Below are 21,298 nucleotides of genomic sequence, written 5' to 3' on the forward strand. Positions count from 1 at the left end.
AAGACAGTATTCAGTCATGCAGCAGTCAGAAAATATTTCGCTAAAACATCGCCATTATCTATTACCATCATACATCTCGTGCAGAGATCATGAGAACAAGATACATGGTATTAGAGTGATTACAGAGGCATATAGACATTTTTACCTCACTCAATACGTGAACTGGAATGATACAGAAAAAAGGAAATGCTGAAAGTTTTACCACTGTCACTTGGTGAAATTAATTTGAATTTATATTTTCAATTATCTCATCAATAATGCAATCTTTAAAAATGTTTTCCTGTTAAACATTTTCACTTGTTGACTCATACTGGTCTGCAGAATTTTTTGTGCTTTAGTATCAGTGCATCAGCTTATGAGATTATATTATACTTTGAATGTCATTCTTTCTCACATATTATACATTGGTTCTCAAACATCTTTCTCACACATTATACACTGGGTCTGAAACATCTAACAATGGTTTGCAAAACTTTATTTATTCTTAATGAACTGGGGACATTTTGCTAAGAGCAATTGAATATGCAATATTATAATAAAAGTGCAAGCAGTATGGTGCAACTGACAATCTACTTAGCATTTGATGCCAAAATATCATTTTAATTAGGCAACTGCATTGCTACGCAGATGACTTTTTGGCAAACAATATATATATATAAAATCTAATGATAGTGAAAGACAGTAAGGCAGCTGAACACACTACTAGTATCTATAATGATCAATCTCATCTGGAGATGCTAGACTACGGTGTACTAGGATTCCCAGAAACTGATGAACTGCCAGTGGAAGTAGTGAAGGTCGGAGAGCATCTGGTGTCCATGGATGATGTACTCATTATTTGTATGTGATGCATACGCACATGGTCTCGCATGGCAAATTTGTTCTTCACTGTTTTCCCACAGTACTCACATCTAGCAGTAGGAAGGGCAGTATGCATGCGAGCAACATGCTTGTACATATTTGTACGACGAGATATGAGTTTCCCACACACCTGGCATGGCATAGGTCCTTCACTTTGTTCTCCTGATTAAAAAAAAATACAATTTTTATTCACATAAATATTCAGAACAAGACCCTGTAAAAAGAATAAAAGACTACATTATAAGCACAAAAACTACTGCACAATGATTCATATTACACACAGGAAATAAGAATCCATTTGTGTAAAACAGAAATTGGAACAAGGCCAAGAGAACCTTGAGGGTAATGTTACTGAAACACTTTCACATTCCTTCATTTGAAGCTAAGGGGAAAGAATAATGAAGGAACTGATTTAAGGAGATAACTGATGCAAGAAATAATAGTGGAGTAAAGGTAATAATTTACAATATACTATTTTTATTATTTCCATTATCCTATTTGTTTCAACTATTAAGTGACACTGCTCTTACTCTTTCCACTATTTGTAATCCCCCATGGACTTTCCTTTACCATACTCATGTAGGATAGAGGAAGATATTATTCAGAATCCAAGATCAACATTCATGCACAAATCATAAGTGCAGCTGAGAGTACTAATGTGTCTCATTTACTGTTTCCACCATGGGTAGCCTCTTCTACTTTTCAGACCATTCACAATTCTCACCCTAGTATTATTTATATACAAAAAAATGAGTAGCATTCAAAACTTGAGATATTGTGTGGATGTCAGTGCCAAAGCATTTCTTTGTATAATATGACAAATTATTCTGTTAGGTATCCCCCCCCCTCCAAACACATACATGAATTACCGTGTTACAATTCATGTTTACATACCTATTTATCATTCAATGCAGCCACTACATGATGAGCATTTTTGTTTTCTCATTTCAGTGTTAGTATTTCACTCAAAATTTGTTATAATGATATCTGAAATTATGGACTGATTTTCGAGTAGAAACACTTTTTTGCAACCAACCCTATCAATCAGACTCAACCTGAAACACAGTCGTGAACCTTTCCTCCAATAGCCTTAGCCCTGACGAAGGCATTTTCATTTATTTATTAGTATGGCACTGGGATGATTTTGTTGAAGTGATGCAGTACACAACAAATAAAAATAAATAAAATATGATTATTTAATGAATAAAGGAGAATCTAGTGATTCATGAGAAAATGCCTTCTGACAGTGCTACAATAACAGGACTGCTTCATATTCCAAATGAAAGATAGTGGCTTTGCAGAATTCTCCCTTTTGACAGTCATAAGGCTTGTTGAGATAGTTAGCATATCTACAGCCCAATGTTTGAAATAAAGTAAAATGTATTGACTGAATGTTCTGGTCACTAACATTTATTTACATAATATTTAGCAGTTAGATGTGGCATTAAGCTCAACAGCAATTAAAAGATAATTGTTATATTCAGGATACCAAATGAAGTGACACATTGTTCACACTATACTCATTATTTGGTAAGAGCTTGATTTAAATTGCAGTCTTTTTGTAACTGATTCCTGTTTTCCAGCATTTCCTTGACTCACTCAACTCTAATCCTGGCTGTCTTCAAAAGGTTCTCAAATAATCAAAACATGAATCATTTTCAACTACTGCAGAAGTCATTAGAGAGATTGAAAGTGAGAAATAGAAAAATACATTTGTCCATTGTTTACTTCACTGTCTGTGGAAAAGTGTAGTAGCTGTATGACCTTTCAAACATAAAATATCAGGATTTGATAATGTATAGAAACTACTGAAAATAAAAAAGGGGATGCAATAATATGCTATGTCTGAAATCTATTGTATTCCTTGTGAGCGGAAAACAGTGAACACAATGGATTGAATATAGTAGTTACATTGTTACTATTTAAACCATTCTTCAAAAAACTATAAGACAGAAACAATCCAACAGACTCACAACTTTCTCATTTTCTGATATCCTTATTTTTGACAGTTAAGTTATGTGAAAATGAAGGACAGGAAGCAGCACTGTAAAGCAAAAGTGTAAACTGGGACAAGTGTGTTAAACAAGGAGAAGTATAAGAAAAAAAATAGCAAGTCATATAAAGTTGGATGCAAAGACACAATAGACAGAACAATCCAGTACAAGAAATTGATGTCTGGTACAAATTCTTGTCTCTAGTTTATCCATTATCTTTACTTTTTCATTTTGTTTATCCATTATATGAAACGGCACAAATTTACAGCTTCTAGCGGATCCCAGTACACTCGAATCACACATCATACAACTGTAACTTAGGCTTTGGACAATGTCCTTCTTTGAAGCTAGCAAATAAACATAAAGCTAATTTTTTCCAACACAGTTGAATGTTAAATTACAGTGCAGTGAAGCTGTGTGTATATCACTGTTTTGTTTGTGTGGGAAGTAAACAACTAATAAAGAGATGTAATCACTATTATGCCTCATTGTATAACAGAGGGATGTTCCATGTGGATGTGAATTATTTTAAGGAAGTGAACAAAAATGCTTAGTAAACACTGTTACTTTCAGAAGCTTTATTCATGGCTTAATTACTCAAAACAGATTTCCAATATACAGAAATTATATATTCAGAGTGTTAATGAACCCCAGTTTTGCATCATAGTATCATAATGTAACAATACATCATGGTATCATAATGTAACAATATGAGGCAACATGCCAAATTGGTCATGAAAATTGTCTTTTACATATTTAAAATGATATATCAAGTAACACTGGCAAAATATTCAGCACATAATTTCAGAATACTAAGTTGACCAAAACCAATATTCTGGAGGTGGAAATTGTGTCACTGTCAGATAAAGGTTCTTCAGTTGATGACATGTTATGTGGCACATCCATAAAGTAAGTTTGCTACTAGTACTACAGTTATCAAATCATATGTTGCTTGGAGCAATTGCTTGTACGTGGTAAGAGTAATCACATGACATGGTACATGTTCTAGTGGAAGTTCCCTAGATCTCACAGTAGCTTCGTAGTAGTGGTTGAAAATGGAGGCTCATATTCCAGCTCCTGCTGTGTGTGAAGTGTAGTCAGTGATAAAGGTTTTGAATGCACTGAACATAGTGCTGACTGAAGTTGATAATCAGCTGTGCCAGGTCGTGTGCCTAATGCCATCGGCAAACAGGTGGTGCGTTACTGATGCAGACATTTTGCAGCAGGTCGCCAAAATGTTCATGATGAGGAATGCAGTTGGAGGCTATTCATCATTACAGGCAAATTGTGTGGGGATGCTTTATGGAGTATTGTTAGTTCACAACACTGGAACTCAGCAGTCACTTCTTGTTACATAAATTATTATGGAGCACTTGCTCCAGAAATTGCACACCAGGTGGGTGCTGAAGCAGCTGACACCAGAACCACAAAGCAAAGCATGTGTAGACAACTTTGATTTTCCTTCAGCAGCAAGGTAATGAGATTCTGGACTGTATCATCATAGGTGATGAGTTGTGGGTTGCATACGATACCCCACAGAGAAAGCAGCATTCTATGCTCTCCCTGCAAGATGAAATTCAAGCAGACTGTCACACAGCAAGTACTGTGTTCAGTGTTCTGTTACAGATGGCAAGTTCTCCTTATCTAATTTCTAAGCAGAGATGAGATGGTGAATGCTGAGCATTACTGCAAAATGATGCATTAATTGCAATGGTGGAGGATGCTCAGTGCCAATGTTATCTTACTGGACAGTAATACGTGTCCACACATGGCTCGACAAACAACAGAGCTCCTGCAGATGTTCAGCTGGGAGATGTTTGGCCATCCCCACTTTAGTCCAGACCTTTCTCCCAGTGATTTCCATTTTTCCCTGAACCTCAAAAAATTCCCATCTGGTCAGAGTCAGCATTTTCAATCTGACAGAGAGGCTGAAATGGATGACACACCGTGTTTCCAATCCCTGATGACTGACTTCTATGACATAGGGATACAAAAATTGCTTCCACAATATGACAAATGAATGAATTTTGGTGATGAATATGTTGAAAAACAGCCTGAGACTTCCCATACCTGTTCCAATATATTTTTCAGTTGTGTTTTGTTTCTGGTCACAACACCAAGGAAACTTACATTATGGATGCACCTTGAATTTTAGGTCACATTTGAGTGCTAGATAGCAAAAGCATGTTGATGACTACATGAAAATCTCCTCATAAAATATTCAGATGCTCAATTACAGAACATAAGAGGCAAACATGAAATTTTATTCATGTACCCTTCCTTTCTGGTGCCTTGTATCCACCTGATGCAGGGTTGGGACCACTGTTTTATGGAGAATCAATCATTCCTACATATAGGCCATTATTACGAAAGTGTCACCATCTCCACAGGTGTTTTAATGCTACTGACAGCTCACTGTCCTCCCCTCCCTTTCTTCCCAACCAGGGATGAATTTGTTTACCCTTTCTGCCTGCAGCTAGTGTAAACGCATGGTCAAATGTCACATTGTTCTGCAAAATGCTTGTGCATTTGGACATGGGAATTTGCCTGTTATTTACTGACAAAGTGGCTGAAAACCACATTCAAGCTCGCTGGCATTTTATTCCTTCATCCCTTGAAATCAAAACAAAAAGAGTCAATAATAATAATAACATCCACCTGAAGTACTAATGGGTGGACTTTGTAATTTGAAAGTGCTGCTGCCGGTCCCAAGCCTGGATAAAGGAGGAGGGTTGGTACCCAAATAAGCCATAAAAGAGAAGGCAGGTCACATCTCAAGGCACCTCTGCGGCTAACTACCCCAGCTGTAAGCCTGTTAACACCTAGATGTTGACCCCAACATAAATCATTCGATTCAGCATGATGGTAAGTTATCTTACAGGAAGCACTATGCCATGTGGTAACCAATCCGCCATTGTCAGTGACAATATTAGTGAGCCAACAGATTCGGGGAATTCGCACCAGCATGCAAGCGATTGCAAAGTAAGGCATTACTGCAAAATGATGCATTAATTGCAATGGTGGAGGATGCTCAGTGCCAATGTTATCTTACTGGACAGTAATACACGTCCACACATGGCTCGACAAACAACAGAGCTCCTGCAGATGTTCAGCTGGGATTGCAAAGTAAGAAAGTGTCATACTTTGCTACCTTCAATGTTAACTCGCTCCTCAAAACTGGAAAACTGAGACATCTTACTGTTACTTTGGCCAAGCAAAAATTCATTGCAACTGCATTACAAGAAACAATATGTCCAGACGAAGCAGCATTTGAATCAGAAGGATATCACAATCTGAAGGGAAAACCTGACAAGTAATGAAGAACGTACCTCAACTGGGCACAGGCTTTATAATCAATGAACAAATCCTGGGAGCCATCACTGATTTCAGATCGAGAAACAGTAGACTTTCCACACTTACCTTTAGGGGAGCAAATAAGATTTATATAATTGTCAATGAAGATGCTCCCACAAATGGGACTGATAGAACTGACCCAGAGAAAGTAGAAGAATTTTGGAAAGACCTGAAGGAAACACTATCCAAGATTCCAACTAAGAATGTTATCATACTATTTGGAGACTTCAATGCTCAGCTAGGGAAAGAGAGGAAGTTCAGAAACATAATTGGGAACTATCCAGCCCACAACAGGACTAATAGGAATTGCGAATGACTAGTGGAAATTTGTAAGACCTTTGACTTGATGATGAGATCAATGGCATTTAAATGCCTTCCAAGAAAATAGAAAACATGGGTATCCCCCAAACCAGTACTAGGAGAGTTTCAGCTTGACCATGTAGCGATATCATGACATGTAGGAAAGGAAATTCAAAGTCCTCAAGAGTGCAAATTTAGACTCAGATCATTTTCTATCCAAAATAAAAATCAAAATTCTACCAAGAGCCCATCAGACTAAATACACTACCTGTATTATGAAGTATGATACAGAGAAACGTAGAACTAGCAAAGATTTTAAGGCGAGCTTGAATCAGAAGAACTATCAAGGTTGGAAACAGTTTAAAGGTGTACTGATTGACAACTTATAGAAAACAGTTCACCTGGAGAAGAGGAAGAAACATGCATGGTGGCCGATAGAAGGAGATAAAGCAATCAAAAAGTGGGGGTTGATTGGTGATCTCATAAAACACCAGAAAATCTAAAGAACTTCCATGAAGTAAGAAAAACCACTGCTAAAACTATCAGAAATCTCAAGAGGAAATATTTGCAAGAATGTTTAACTCAAATAGAAGAAGACTTCCGGAAGAACAACATGTGAGACTTCTATAGAATGTTCAAGACTAACTTAAGTAGATATGATCCTTCAAAACTCAGCTTTAAGAATAATGAAGGAAAGACAGTGTATGGAGACATGGAAAACAGTCAGATCTTGGTGGAATACTTTGAAGACCTCCTGAATTGTGAAGCACCATCTGAGACATTCAATTACAATGAGAAAGAACCAAACCCCGACTCAGAACCACCAACTATAGAAGAGGTTAAGAACATTATAAGAACCTTGACAAATAACAAAGCACCTGGGGAAGATGGGATCATCACAAAAAAGTATGTGAACGAGAATATGATCATAGAACTAACGCAAATTGTATGAAAAATTTGGGAAGAGCAGCAGCTTCGAGAAGCACTAATACATCCTATACACAAGAAAGACGATAAGATGGAACCTGGGAACTACAGGGGAATTTCTTTAATACCCGTGACCTATAAGGTGTTCTCAAAAGCACTGCTAAATAGAGTGGAAGAACAACTAAATCCACAAATTGATGAGTGCCAAGGAGGCTTCAGAAAGGAGAGATCATGCACAGGACAGATCCTGAATCTAAAACTAATAATCACTTATCAAAAACAGAGGAGCAAAATGTCCATGCTTACATTCATAGACTTTAAGAAAGCCAATGATTCTGTAGATGCACACACACTGTTCCAATTTATAGGGGAGATGAATTTGGACAGAAAATCCAATGAACTGGTTAAACAGACCCTAAGCAACACAACATCCATGGTCAAGTTCTGAGGAAAGCTGTCGGATGCCTTTAAGATTAACACCGGGGTGAGACAGGGAGACGGACTCTCCCCTTTAATCTTTAATTGTGTCCTCGATAAGATAATCAGAGAGTGGCAACAAGGAATGAAAGGACTGGGTGGAATATGACTGGAGTGTAAGAATAAAGGAGTATGGGTAGACTGTCTAGCATTCGCAGATGACATTGTGATCTTGTCTGAATCACTAGAAGAGGCAATTAACCAAACCACAGAACTGCAGAGACAGGCAGCTAAACCAGGCCTACAAATCACTATCGAGAAAACACATTACATGACAAACATCATGACAGCTCCTAGATGGATGACAACAGAAGGAGGGGAAATTCAGAAGGTGGAGAGATTCAAATACCTTGGAGAATGGATAGGCAATGGAATGACTGAAAAAGAAGCAATGGGAGCACGAATAAACAAAATGAACTTAGCATACAAACTAACTATCAACACCTGCAGTAAGAAGAATATTTTAATAAATGCAAAATTGAAATATTAAAAACAGTGATCCGCCCTGAAGCTCTATATGCAGCAGAAACTCTCAGCTTAGTAAGAACCAGAGTGATCAAGAGGCTAGAACTGATAGAATGCAAGATTCTCAGGAGAATATTAGGACCTCGAATTACATAAGATGGTCAATGTAGAAACTAAGCCGACCAGGAACTGTATACCAAGATAGAAAAAATTTCTGATGTCATCAGGAAAAGACGGAGCATGTGCTTCACACACATCCTCAGAATGGACCAGGGGAAGTTAACACAGTGAAACACACAATTTCTGATGGACAAGAAAACCAAAATATGATGGATCTAAGAGATACAAAGAAATCTGGAAGAAATGAGAATAAAGGAACCAGATTTTTAAATAAAAAATTCAGGCCTTCAAAGATTTTGAGGACAGAATAAGGCTCCTAACAAAATCATCTTGGACAGAAGAACAAAGATGAATTTGCTAGTACTAGACCTGTTAATCCACCAATTGTGAATAAAAAAATAAATCCTAGAGCTCATAATAATGGTCGCAAAGTATGAGAATGAAACAATATTGGGAAAAACGAAAGACCAGAAGAAACAAAGCTGAAGTGAATTTATGTGGTCTTAGGATGGCCAAAACGAAAGAAGAAGAAGAAGAAGAAGAAGAAGAAGAAGAAGAATGAGACATAAACACTTGCTCACTTACCATTTCTAAATATGTTAACCAATCTACAGCAAAGCATGAGTCAAAGCAAATCAGGACAAGGTGAAAAGCACTGTTTATCAGCTACCTCACTGGTAATTTGTAAAAACAGGAAAATTATGAGATGTTCAAGTAAAACTTAAAGTTGAGAATATTACTGAATTGGAGGCTTTGTTTAATTCATCTTTCAGTATCAAGAAGGCAAATTTCAGTAACAAAAAAAAAAAAGATACTGCAGGAAATTGCCATGTTAAGCAGAGTTTCAAGAAGGTGACAACACATAATGAACATCCAATTAAATGTTACTTAAGCAAATGCACACATGCTTACACTACCCCTTGAGAGGCTGGGCCATTTTTGAAAGCAGCCATGTCATCTACAAGCTCTGCTGCAATCACTATTCAACTTTTTATTGGTGTGACTACCAACCAACTGTACACCAGGATGAATGGCCACTGCCAAACTGTGGTCAAGAGCAAAGTGGACATCCCTGTGGCAGAACATGCTTGATTTCTTTGGCTGCTCCACAACCTGGATCCTCCCCTCCATCACCAGCTTTTCTGAACTGTGCAGATGGGACTTATCCTTTAAAACCTATTCTCTGCTCCCAAAATCATCCCAGCCTCAACCTATGGTAACCTACTGTCCCCACACCCTCCACCCAACTATTTCCACCCCCTCTGTCCTGCCACCTCCTCACAGTTCCCCTCCTCTCACCCTCACTGTGCACTGCTCTCTTCTGGCGCATCTACTGGACTTTCCCCTTCTCTGCTCTTCTCCTTTCTGTCCCCCATTCTCCTCTCCCCCAAAACCATTGATGCTGTGCCTGGCAGCCCTGTTCTGCCACCTCTAGTTCCTGCATGCTCTGACAGGCAGCACTGATTCCTCTTCCAGCTACCAGCACTGTGCAATCCATTCTTCACCCCACTTTTGATTGTTGCTTCTGTTTGACACATTTCTGTTGTGTTCTGGCCAGAGATGGTGATCTCGTGTGTGTGAGTTGTGCTTCCTTGTGTGAATGTGTGTGTATTTTTCTTTTCTGAACAAGGCTGTGCATGAAAGCTTATATGTAGCAGTTTTTTTCATTGTGCTGGTCTGTAACTCAACATATCATTTTTATGGTGAGTAGCAATCTATTATTTTCATACAATTGTCAATATTCTAATTTGGGCTTCCCATTGTTTGTTTTTACTTAAGCAAACTTTTGTAATAAATACATGGAAATAAAATTAATAATTTTTGTACACATAAATAAATTAATTTTTATCATATTAATAAACAAAAATACATAATTACTTGAGGCAAATTAATACTATAGAAAGGCAATCAATTTTTTGAAAAAGTAAATGAATAGTTTGGAGTAATTATGGAAGCTATAAAACAGTCTGAGCTAATGTCAGGTTTGTCTTTATAAGGAAAAGGAAGATTAGTCTTTAAATCCCACTCAATAACAATGTCATTAGAGAAAGAGAACAACTTAAGATATGCCTCAGATGGGGAAATAAACTGGCCATTCATTTTCAAATGAACCATCCCAGTGTTTTAGAGAAAATGGAAAACCTAAATCGGGATGGCTGACAGAGATTTGAACCATGTTCCTCTTGAAAGTTAGTCCAGTGTCAGAACTGCTGTGCCACACTGGTCAGTGTCCATTTACACTGAAGAGCCAAGGAAACTGGTACACCTGCCTAATATCATGTAGGGCCCCCGCAAGCATGCAGAAGTGCTGCAACGTGATGTTGCATGGACTCAACTAATGTCTGAAGTAGTGCTGGAGGTAACTGACACCATGAATCCTGCAGGGCTGTCCACAAATCTAAGAGTACAAGGTGGTGGATATATCTTCTGAATAGCACGTTGCAAGGCATCCCAGATATGCTCAATAATGTTCATGTCTGGGGAGTTTGGTGGCCAGCGGAAGCATTTAAACTCAGAAGAGTGTCCCTGGAGCTACTCTGTATCAATTCTGGATGTGTGGGGTGTCGCATTGTCCTGATGGAATTTCCAAAGTCCGTTGGAATGCACAATGGACATGAATGGATGCAGGTGATCAGACAGGATGCTTACTTACGTGTCACTTGTCAAGAGTCGTATCTATATGTATTAGAGATCCCATATCACTTCAATTGCACACACACAACACCATTACATAGCCTCCAGCTGCTTGAACAGTTCCCTGCCAACATGCAGGATCCATGGATTCAAGAGGTTGTCTCCATAACCATACACGTCTATCCATTTGATACAGTTTGAAACCAGACTCGTCCGACCAGACAATATGTTTCCAGCCATCAACAGTACAATGTCAGTGTTGACGGGCCCAGGCAAGACATAAAGCTTTGTGTTGTGCAGTCGTCAAGGGTGCAAGAGTTGGCCTTTGCCTCCAAATGCCTACATCGATGATGATTTGTTGAATGGTTCACATGCTGACACTTGTCGATGGCCCATCACAGAAATCTGCAGCAATTTACGGAAGGGCTGCACTTCTGTCATGTTGAATTGATTCTCTTCAGTCATCGTCAATCCCGTTCTTGCAAGATCTCTTTCCAGCCACAGCAATGTCAGAGAGTTGATGTTTTACTGGATTCCTCATATTCACAGTACACTCATGGAAATGGTTGTACTGGAAAATCCCCATTTCATCGCTACCTCGGAGATGCTGTGTCCCATCACTTGTGCATTGCCTTTATCTCTGTTCCTCTAAAATTATTAATCACTCCCAATAACATGCCTATGCTAGATCTACAAATAAGTTGCAGTCTTTAAAAGGCTGTAGGAGATGTTAGTTAATTGCAGCACATAAAAGTAACTATTGCACTAGTCACTTCCAAATCTTAACCTGATAAAGAGGACCAAAGTATGTGTACTATTCTGCAAAGTCATTATTCAAAAGAAAGAATCAGCCTTTTAAAAAAAAATACCCACAGATTCAAACAAAGTGCAAAAATAAGCATTTAAAACCCAGTTATAGCAGACTGAGGGCCATTTTATAAAGTTAGCTATTAATCTCCTAACTGATTATCCCAAGATAATCCATTTTTCTGATAAATATTATCCCAAGATAACTCATGCCTCCAAATTTTAACGCATTCCTGCACAAATATCCTGATTATAAACATTATAGTTCATTTCACTGCCACCAGTTAGCACCAACATGTCCATCATAATTGTTGTAGTTACCCCCCATAAACCATAGACCTTACTGTTGGTGGGGAGGCTTGCGTGCCTCAGCGATACAGATAGCCGTACTGTAAGTTCAACCACAACAGAGGGGTATCTGTTGAGAGGCCAGACAAACATGTGGTTTCTGAAGAGGTGCAGCAGCCTTTTCAGTAGTTGCAGGGGCAACAGTCTGGATGACTGACTGATTTGGCCTTGTAACACTAACCAAAATGGCCTTGCTGTGCTGGTACTGCGAACGGCTGAAAGCAAGGGGAAACTACAGCCATAATTTTCCCTGAGGGCATGCAGCTTTACTGTATGGTTGAATGGCGATGGCTTCCTCTTTGGTAAAATATTCCGGAGGTAAAATAGTCCCACATTCGGATCTCCGGGCGGGGACTACTCAGGAGGACGTCGTTATCAGGAGAAAGAAAACTGGCATTCTACAGATCGGAGTGTTAACTGTCAGATCTTTTAATCAGGTAGGTTACAAAATTTAAAAAGGGAAATGGGTAGCTTAAAGATGGATATAGTGGGAACTGGTGAAGTTCGGTGACAGGAGGAACAAGACTTCTAGTCAGGTGAATACAGGGTTATAAATCCAAAATCAAATAGGGGCAATGCAGGAGTAGGCTTAATAATGAATAAAAAAACAGTAATGCGAGTAAGCTACTACAAACAGCATAGTGGACGCATTATTGTGGCCAAGATAGATATGAATCCCATGCCTACCACAGTAGTACAAGTTGATATGCCAACTACCTCTGCAGATGACAAAGAGATTGATGAAACGTATGATGAGATAAAAGAAATTATTCAGATAGTGAAGGGAGAAGAAAATTTAATAGTCATGGGTGACTAGAATTCGGTAATAGGAAAAGGAAGAGAAGGAAACGTAGTAGGCGAATATGGAATGGGGATAAGGAATGAAAGAGGAAGCTGCCTGGTAGAATTTTGCACAGAGCATAACTTAATCATGTAGCTGAAACTTGGTTCAAGAATCATGAAAGAAGGTTGTGTACATGGAAGAGGCCTGGAGATACTAGAAGGTTTCAGATAGATTATATAATGGTAAGACAGAGATTCAGGAACCAGGTTTTAAATTGTAAGACATTTCCAGGGGCAGATGTGGACTTTGACCACAATCTATTGGTTATGAACTGTAGATTAAAACTGAAGAAACTGCAAAAGGGTGGGAATTTAAGGAGATGGGACCTGGATAAACTGACTAAGCCAGAGGTTGTACAGAGTTTCAGGGAGAGCATAAGGGATCAATTGACAGGAAAGAGGGAAAGAAATACAGTAGAAGAAGAATGGGTAGCTTTGAGGGATGAAGTAGTGAAAGCAGGAAAGGATCAAGTAAGTAAAAAGTCGAGGGCTAGTAGAAATCCTTGGGTAAGAGAAGATATTTTGAATTTAATTGATGAAAGGAGAAAATATAAAATGCAGTAAATGAAGCAGGCGCAAAAGGAATACAAACGTCTCAAAAATGATATCGACAGGAAGTGCAAAATGGCGAGGCAGGGATGGCTAGAGGACAAATGTAAGGATGCAGAGGCTTATCTCACTAGGGGTAAGGTAGATACCGCCTATAGGAAAATTAAAGAGACCTTTGGAGAAAAGAGAACCACTTGTATGAATATCAAGAGCTCAGATGGAAACCCAGTTCCAAGTAAAGAAGGGAAAGCACAAAGGTAGAAGGAGTATATAGAGGGTTTATACAAGGGTGATGTACTTGAGGTCAATATTATGGAAATGGAAGAGGATGTGGATGTAGAAGAAGATGAAATGGGAGATATGATACTTCATGAAGAGTTTGACAGAGCACTGAAAGACCTGAGTTGAAACAAAGCCCAGGAGCAGACAACGTTCCATTAGAACTACTGACAGCCTGGGCAGAGCCAGTCCTGACAAAACTCTACCATCTGGTGAGCAAGATGTATGAGACAGGCGAAATACCCTCAGACTTCAAGAAGAATATAATAATTCCAATCCCAAAGAAAGCAGGTGTTGACAGATGTGAAAATTACTGAACTGTCAGTTTAATAAGTCACAGCTGCAAAATACTAACGCGAATTCTTTACAGACAAATGGAAAAACTGGTAGAAGCTGACCTCGGGGAAGATCAGTTTGGATTCCGTAGAAATATTGGAACACGTGAGGCAATACCGACCCTACGACTTATCTTAGAAGAAAGATTAAGGTTCAAATGGCTCTGAGCACTATGGGACTTAACATCTATGGTCATCAGTTGAAAGATTAAGGAAAGGCAAACCTATGTTTCTAGCATTTGTAGACTTAGAGAAAGCTTTTGACAATGTTGACTGGAATACTTTCTTTCATATTCTGAACGTGGCAGGGGTAAAATACAGGGAGCAAAAGGGTATTTACAATTTGTACAGAAACCAGATGGCAGTCATAAGAGTCGAGGGGCATGAAAGGGAAGCAGTGGTTGGGAAGGGAGTGAGACAGGGTTGTAGCCTATCCCCGATGTTATTCAATCTGTATATTGAGCAAGCAGTAAAGGAAACAAAAGAAAAATTTGGAGTAGGAATTAAAATCCATGGAGAAGAAATAAAAACTGAGGTTCGCTGATGACATTGTAATTCTGTCAGAGACAACAAAGGACTTGGAAGAGCAGTTGAATGGAATGGACATTGTCTTGAAAGAAGGATATAAGATGAACATCAACAAAAGCAAAACGAAGATAATGGAATGTACTCGCATTAAATCAGGTGATGCTGAGGGAATTAGATTGGGAAATGAGACACTTAAAGTAGTAGATGAGTTTTGCTATTTGGGGAGCAAAATAACTAATGTTGGTCAAAGTAGAGAGGATATAAAATGTATACTGGCAATGGCAAGGAAAGTGTTTCTGAAGAAGAGAAATTTGTTAACATCGAGTATAGATTTAAGTGTCAAGAAGTCGTTTTTGAAATTATTTGTATGGAGTGTAGACATGTATGGAAGTGAAACATGAACGATAAATAGTAAGGACAAGAAGATAACAGAAGCTTTCAAATGTGGTGCTACAGAAGAATGCTGAAGATTAGATGGGTAGATCACATAACTAATGAGGAGGAATTGAATAGAATTGGGGAGAAGAGAAATCTGTGGCACAACTTGACTAGAAGAAGAGATCGGTTGGTAGGACATGTTCTGAGCCATCAAGGGATCACCAATTTAGTATTGGAGGGCAGTGTGGAGGGTCAAAATTGTAGAGGGAGACCAAGAGATGAATACACTAAGCAGATTCAGAAAGATGTAGGTTGTAGTAAGTACTGGGAGATGAAGAAGCTTGCACAGGATAGAGTAGCATGGAGAGCTGCATCAAACCAGTCTCTGGATTGAAGACCACAACAACAACAACAGTTACGTCTGCTGTGATAAGTTAGTGTTTCTAGAAGTTTCATATTTTATTGCAGTGTACGCTACTGGCTTGTTCTCATGAAGTTGTTGCAACATTGCCATATTGTTTCACTGCATTTTTGTGCAATTGTTGCAGTGTTACGTGTACTTGCAGTTTTCTTAAATGAATAGTGATTGTTGCAGTGAGAAAAAGCAGTGGGAAGACACTTGTGTTTCAGAATATGGTAATGACTCTTTTGCACTTTCATCAATTGAGAAAGAATCTGAGGAAGACACTGATATAGACTGGTCTCTAGTGGCATGTTGTTGATCCAGATACTGATTAGGCTCCACCAAGATTACCACTTACTGCTAATCGTGGCAGTATAATTCCTTTTGCTGATGATGAACTTAACATATTTGAACAATGGAAAATCCAGTATGGAATGTAACAATAAATGAAAAGAAAGGACAGTTGCTACTCACCATATAGTGTAGATACTGAGTTGCAGAAAGGTACAACAAAAAGACTGTTAGAAAGTGAGCTTTCAGACACCAAGGCCTTTGTCAAAAGTAGACAGCATGCACACACACACACACACACACACACACACACACACACAAATGCAATTAACACACACACAACCACAGTCTCGGTCAGTCTGACTCCAGCTGCCAGAGACTGTGGCCATGTGTGTTAATTCTGTGTGTGTGTGTGTGTGTGTGTGTGTGTGTGTGTGTTTTGTCTACTTTTGACAAAGGCCTTGTTGACCGAAAGCTAACTTTCTGACAGTCTTTTTATTGCACCTTTCTGCGATTCAGCATCTCCTCTATATGGTGAGTAGCAACTATCCTTTTCGTATATTGTTAATATATTTGAACACTTTTTTGGTAGGGATTTGATGGAAATGATACAGGTGGAAACAGTTAACTGTATCAGCCAATGTGTTTCAACTACCGGATATTATGTCTTGCTGCTATCGTGTGAAGAACTTTGAACTTTCCTTGTTCTAACCATTTTGCAGTGTTGTTCAGAAACCTGAATTATGGCTCTACTATACATGGCATGTAGGCATATCAACTCCATTTTTCAATGACATAATGTCTTACAAGAGGTTTTGCGAAATCACTGAACAAAATTTAGCCAGTTTACAGCACCTTGTAAATAAGTTCAAAGCTTCTTATGTTCCTGAACTGGACATTACAGTGGATGAAAGTCTACTTTTGTACTAGGGCCGACTGGGTTGGTACAGTATGAGTATATCCTGATAAAAAAGGCATGAACTGGAATACAATTCTACATGCTGTGTGAAGCATCTGGTAGATATATGTGGTCCCTGAATAGTTACAGAACGAAAGGGACAAAGCTATGTCGTCATAGGTTGTTTTGACACTTGTAAAACCACTCCTGATGCAAAGCTACTGTACAATGACAGATAGCTTTTATAGATGCCCACAGTGGGAGATTTCCTAATTTTGAAGTCCACTGACAGTTACGGAACAGTAGAAATTGCCCAGAAAGAGATGCCACAATCTCTCTGAAATAAAAAATTATGAAAAGGGGAAATTGCAGGCGAAAAGTGAGGAAAAGTTCTAGCATTGCATTGGAAAGACGAGAAAAACATGGTACTTTTTTCAACTATCCACACTATGGATATGGAGGAGACTGAGTATAGGTCAAAGAAAATAATGAAGCCAAGGCTTGTGCTTGATTACAACAATATAGTGGGAGGAGTGGATCAAGCCAATCAGAGAATGGCATCATATCCAATACCCAGAATGCAATGCAAGAAATACTACAAGAAAACCTTTGTCCATTAGCTGGAAATTTCTGTGTGGAATTCTTTTATTTGTATGACAAACCTTGAGAGCAAAAGGACTCCCTGGAATTTAGAAAGCGAGCCCACCTAGAACGAACGTCCCACCCTCTCGACTGTCAGAAAGACATTTCCCAGAAGTCACTGAACCAACACAGAAGAAGAGCAATCTGATATGAGTGTTTACAGTTTACTCCAAGAAGCAGGATACACTTGTGAAGCGTGTCTGGGGAGAAACACGATACTACTGCACCCAGTGCCACGTCCCCTTGGGCATCACACCAGGCTTCAGAATTTATCATATAAAAATAGATTTCTAATACAATTCTAGTGTGGTTTTCATATTTATATGTTATCTACCTTCTGATATGTATCTTCAAATAAAAAAAAATCATCCTTGTGATAAGCAACGTGTTGTAATGAGTATTTCCAGAGCTTGTGATGATCCTGAGCTATCCATTTGCACCTACAAGTTAAATGTAGGACTGAGTTGCCGAAGCAATATATTTTCAAAAAAGTGTAAAATTACATAGGAAAAAAGAAGGTTTTGTGACAGAAATAGGTATGTTAGGAGGTTAAATAGGAGAATTTTCTTCTTCCCCTTTTGTTTTGAGAAAAAAAGGAAGATATTTACAAGACAGATAGCCACATGAAATGAAAACAAAGGTTACAACAGACATATGATGAAGATAGCTAGAAAGGCATAGGAAGAAGTAAAAGAACGGTTTCACAGAATACCTTAAATAAACCACTGAAGCCTCAATGGATTTGACTGTACTGATAATATTGTTAATTTGCATGGTCTAAGAGTACTACCAGGTGTACAACTTTGCCGCTGTTTGTCGACAGGTGGCAACAGCGGTAAGTAGCGGTTGGAAGAAACAGATCGCAGATGTCAGGCAGTTAGCTTGGACCTCAGTCGACATAACCTCATTTAAACATTAGTCGATTTGTGTCTGCATCATAAAGTTATTCTTGATTGAAAATGTCAGTTTATGAGCCTAACTCTCGCCATTTGAGGGAGGTGTTACTGTTTTGTTTCAATATGAAGAAAACAGCGGCTGAGTCTCATTGAATGCTCTCAGGTACATATGGTAAGGATGCTATTAGTTAAAGAACGTGATGTGAGTGGTTTTAACACTTCAAGAATGGTGATTTTAACGCCATAGACCAACATAGTGGTGGAAGAGAGAATGCTTTCGAAGATGCAGAATTGGTTGGAGACATTGCTGAGTGAAGACTCATGTCAAACTCAAGAAGAATTGGCATGATTAGTGGGTGTGACACAGCAAGCAATTTCAAAATGGCTCAAGGCACGATTCAGGAAGAAGGAACTTGGGTCCCGTGTGAGCTGAAACCAAGAGACATTGAACAGCGTTTGTGTGTTTGTGAACAGTTGCTTCAGAGGCAAAAACAGAAGGGATTTCTGCATTGCAATGTGACTGGGAACGAAAAATGGGTTCATTACAATAACCCTGAATGCAAAAAATCATGGAGATATCCCGTCCATGCTTCCACGTCAACGGCCAAACCGAATATTCATGGCTCCAAGATCATGCTCTGCATTTGTTGGGACCAGCTCAGCATTGTGTACTATGAGGTGTTAAAACCAAGTGAAGCAATCACAGGTGCTTGTTATCAAACCATTTTGCAAAGTGTTGAATGATACATGTGTAACCAATTTGTTTCATTAAAGCCGCAAATGTTGGAGAAAAAATGGCAGAAGCAAAGTTGTACACCACGTATCATTTCAGTTTATAACAATGAAAACAATCAATTTTTGCAAGCTTTCGCAGTCTGTGGTTCCTTCTTCAGGCAGAAGGGTTGAAGGGGAAGCAGGAGGGGTGAAGGAAAAGGACTGAAGTGGTCTAGGGGGTAGATTTCATGAAAGTCACCCAGAACCGCTTGCCATGGGAGATTTAGTGGACAAGATGAGAAGTAAAGACTGATTGTTGGGGAACTGCACTGGATGAGATTTGAAAACCTGACAGCTTAAATGTGGAAGACAGAGTAATATACAAAACAGAGATTACTGCTTAAACATTGTGCATGAATTAATAGTGAAAAGATAAGTGCATTGTACAAAATACAGGAGGGAGGGGGTGGCAAAAAATAGACAGATGAAAGATGTACAAAACTAAAATGGAGTGAAGAAAGGAGAAGTTATTGTGAAGAAATGCTGAGGCAGAAGAAATTAACCCAAATTAAGGCTAGGTGGGTGGCGAGAATCACATGGGGAGTTCTGAGAAACTGGTGTCTGAGGGAAGAATCCAGATGGCGCGTGTGGTGAAACAGGCACCAATGTCACGATTGTCATGCTGTAGACCATGCTCTGCAACAGGATATTGCATGTTGCCAGTATACACCCTCTGCCTATTCCCATTCATCCTAACTGATAGTTTGTTTCTACTCATGCCGATGTAAAAGGCCGAACAGTGTTTAGATAACAGTTGGTAAATGACACGTTGTTTCACAGGTGGCTCTCCCGGCGATATTATATGTTTTTTCAGTTACAGGGCTGGTATAGTTGGTAGTGGTAGGGTGTATAGAACAAGTCTTGCAACAGGAACGTTCACAAGGGTAGGAGCAATAGGGTAGGGAGATGGGTGCAGAAGGAGCATAGGGTCTGACAAGAATATTGTACAGATTGGGAGGTTGACGAAAAGCTATTCCAGGTGCTGTGGGCAAAATCTCAGACAGATCAAACATATTTCAGGGCATGATTTTAGGAAGTCATGGCCTCATCAAAGCAGCTGATTAATACATTCCACACCAGGATAATGCTGAGTGACCAGTGGTGTGCTGCGAAGTTGTTTTTTGGAGGGTTCAGCAATACCAGGATTGGATGTGATGGCCCGGTAAACCTGCTTTTGAACTAGGCTGGTGGGGTAATTATGTCCAGTGAAGGCTGAGGTGAGAATGGTGGTGTACTGTCATAAAGAGTCTGCATCCAAACAAATATGTTTGCCTCGAATGCCAAGACTGTATGGGGGGGAATGTTTGACATGGAATGGATGGTAGCTGTCAAAATGTACATAATGTTGTTTGTCAGTAGGTTTTATGTGGACAGAAGTATGCAGCTGGCCTTCAGTGAGGACGATATCAACATCAAGGAAAGAGACATGTGATTCGGAATACAACCATGTGAAATTTAATTGGGAGAAGGTATTCCGAGATTCCAGGAATTTTAACAGGTCAGCCTCATCATGAGTCCATATGGTAAAGATGTCACTAATGTACCTAAACCAAACCAGAACTAAAGATTTATGGATCCCAGGAAAGCCCTGTCCAAGTGACCCATGAAAAGGTTGGTGTAGGAAGGAGCCATCCTGCTTCACATGGCTGTACCATGATCTGTTTGCTTAAAGATGAAGGAGTTGTTGGTAAGTATGAAGTCGATTAAAGTGAGTAGCAAGGATGCCATAGGTCTGAAATCAGGCAGGCCTCACTGAGGAAATGTTCAGCAGCAGACAGACCATGTACATGATGGATGTTGGTATAGAGAGAGGTGTGTGGTAGGAGTGGGATGAGTACAGATTCCAGACCATCTAGGAAATCATTAGTATCTTTGACATAAGAGGAAAGTCTTATTACTATGGGTTGCAGGTACTGATCAACTAAGGCAGATATACATTCAATAGGTGCTTTGAAGCCAGCAACTATAGGACAGCCAGGATGATTGGGTTTGTGGATCTTATGAAGAAGGTCCCCCCCCATGAACCATGGACCTTGCCGTTGGTGGGGAGGCTTGCGTGCCTCAGCGATACAGATAGCCGTACCGTAGGTGCAACCACAACGGAGGGGTATCTGTTGAGAGGCCAGACAAACGTGTGGTTCCTGAAGAGGGGCAGCAGCCTTTTCAGTAGTTGCAAGGGCAACAGTCTGGATGAT

General features: G+C 39.3%; 1 protein-coding gene across 1 annotated transcript in view; it reads right to left on the bottom strand.

Annotated features, from left to right (window-relative positions):
• Window positions 1-655: 655 nt before the first annotated feature.
• The window catches only part of LOC126475985 (protein abrupt-like), a 270,298-nt gene continuing 249,655 nt past the window's right edge, over window positions 656-21,298 (bottom strand). Inside the window, exon 7 of the mRNA XM_050103511.1 lies at window positions 656-1,023. Coding sequence (XP_049959468.1) covers window positions 743-1,023 — 281 coding nt within the window. The 3' untranslated portion in view covers window positions 656-742. The remainder of the gene's footprint in view (window positions 1,024-21,298) is intronic.

Source organism: Schistocerca serialis, chromosome 1 (assembly GCF_023864345.2).
Source record: "Schistocerca serialis cubense isolate TAMUIC-IGC-003099 chromosome 1, iqSchSeri2.2, whole genome shotgun sequence".
NCBI classification, from domain to species: Eukaryota; Metazoa; Arthropoda; class Insecta; order Orthoptera; family Acrididae; genus Schistocerca; species Schistocerca serialis.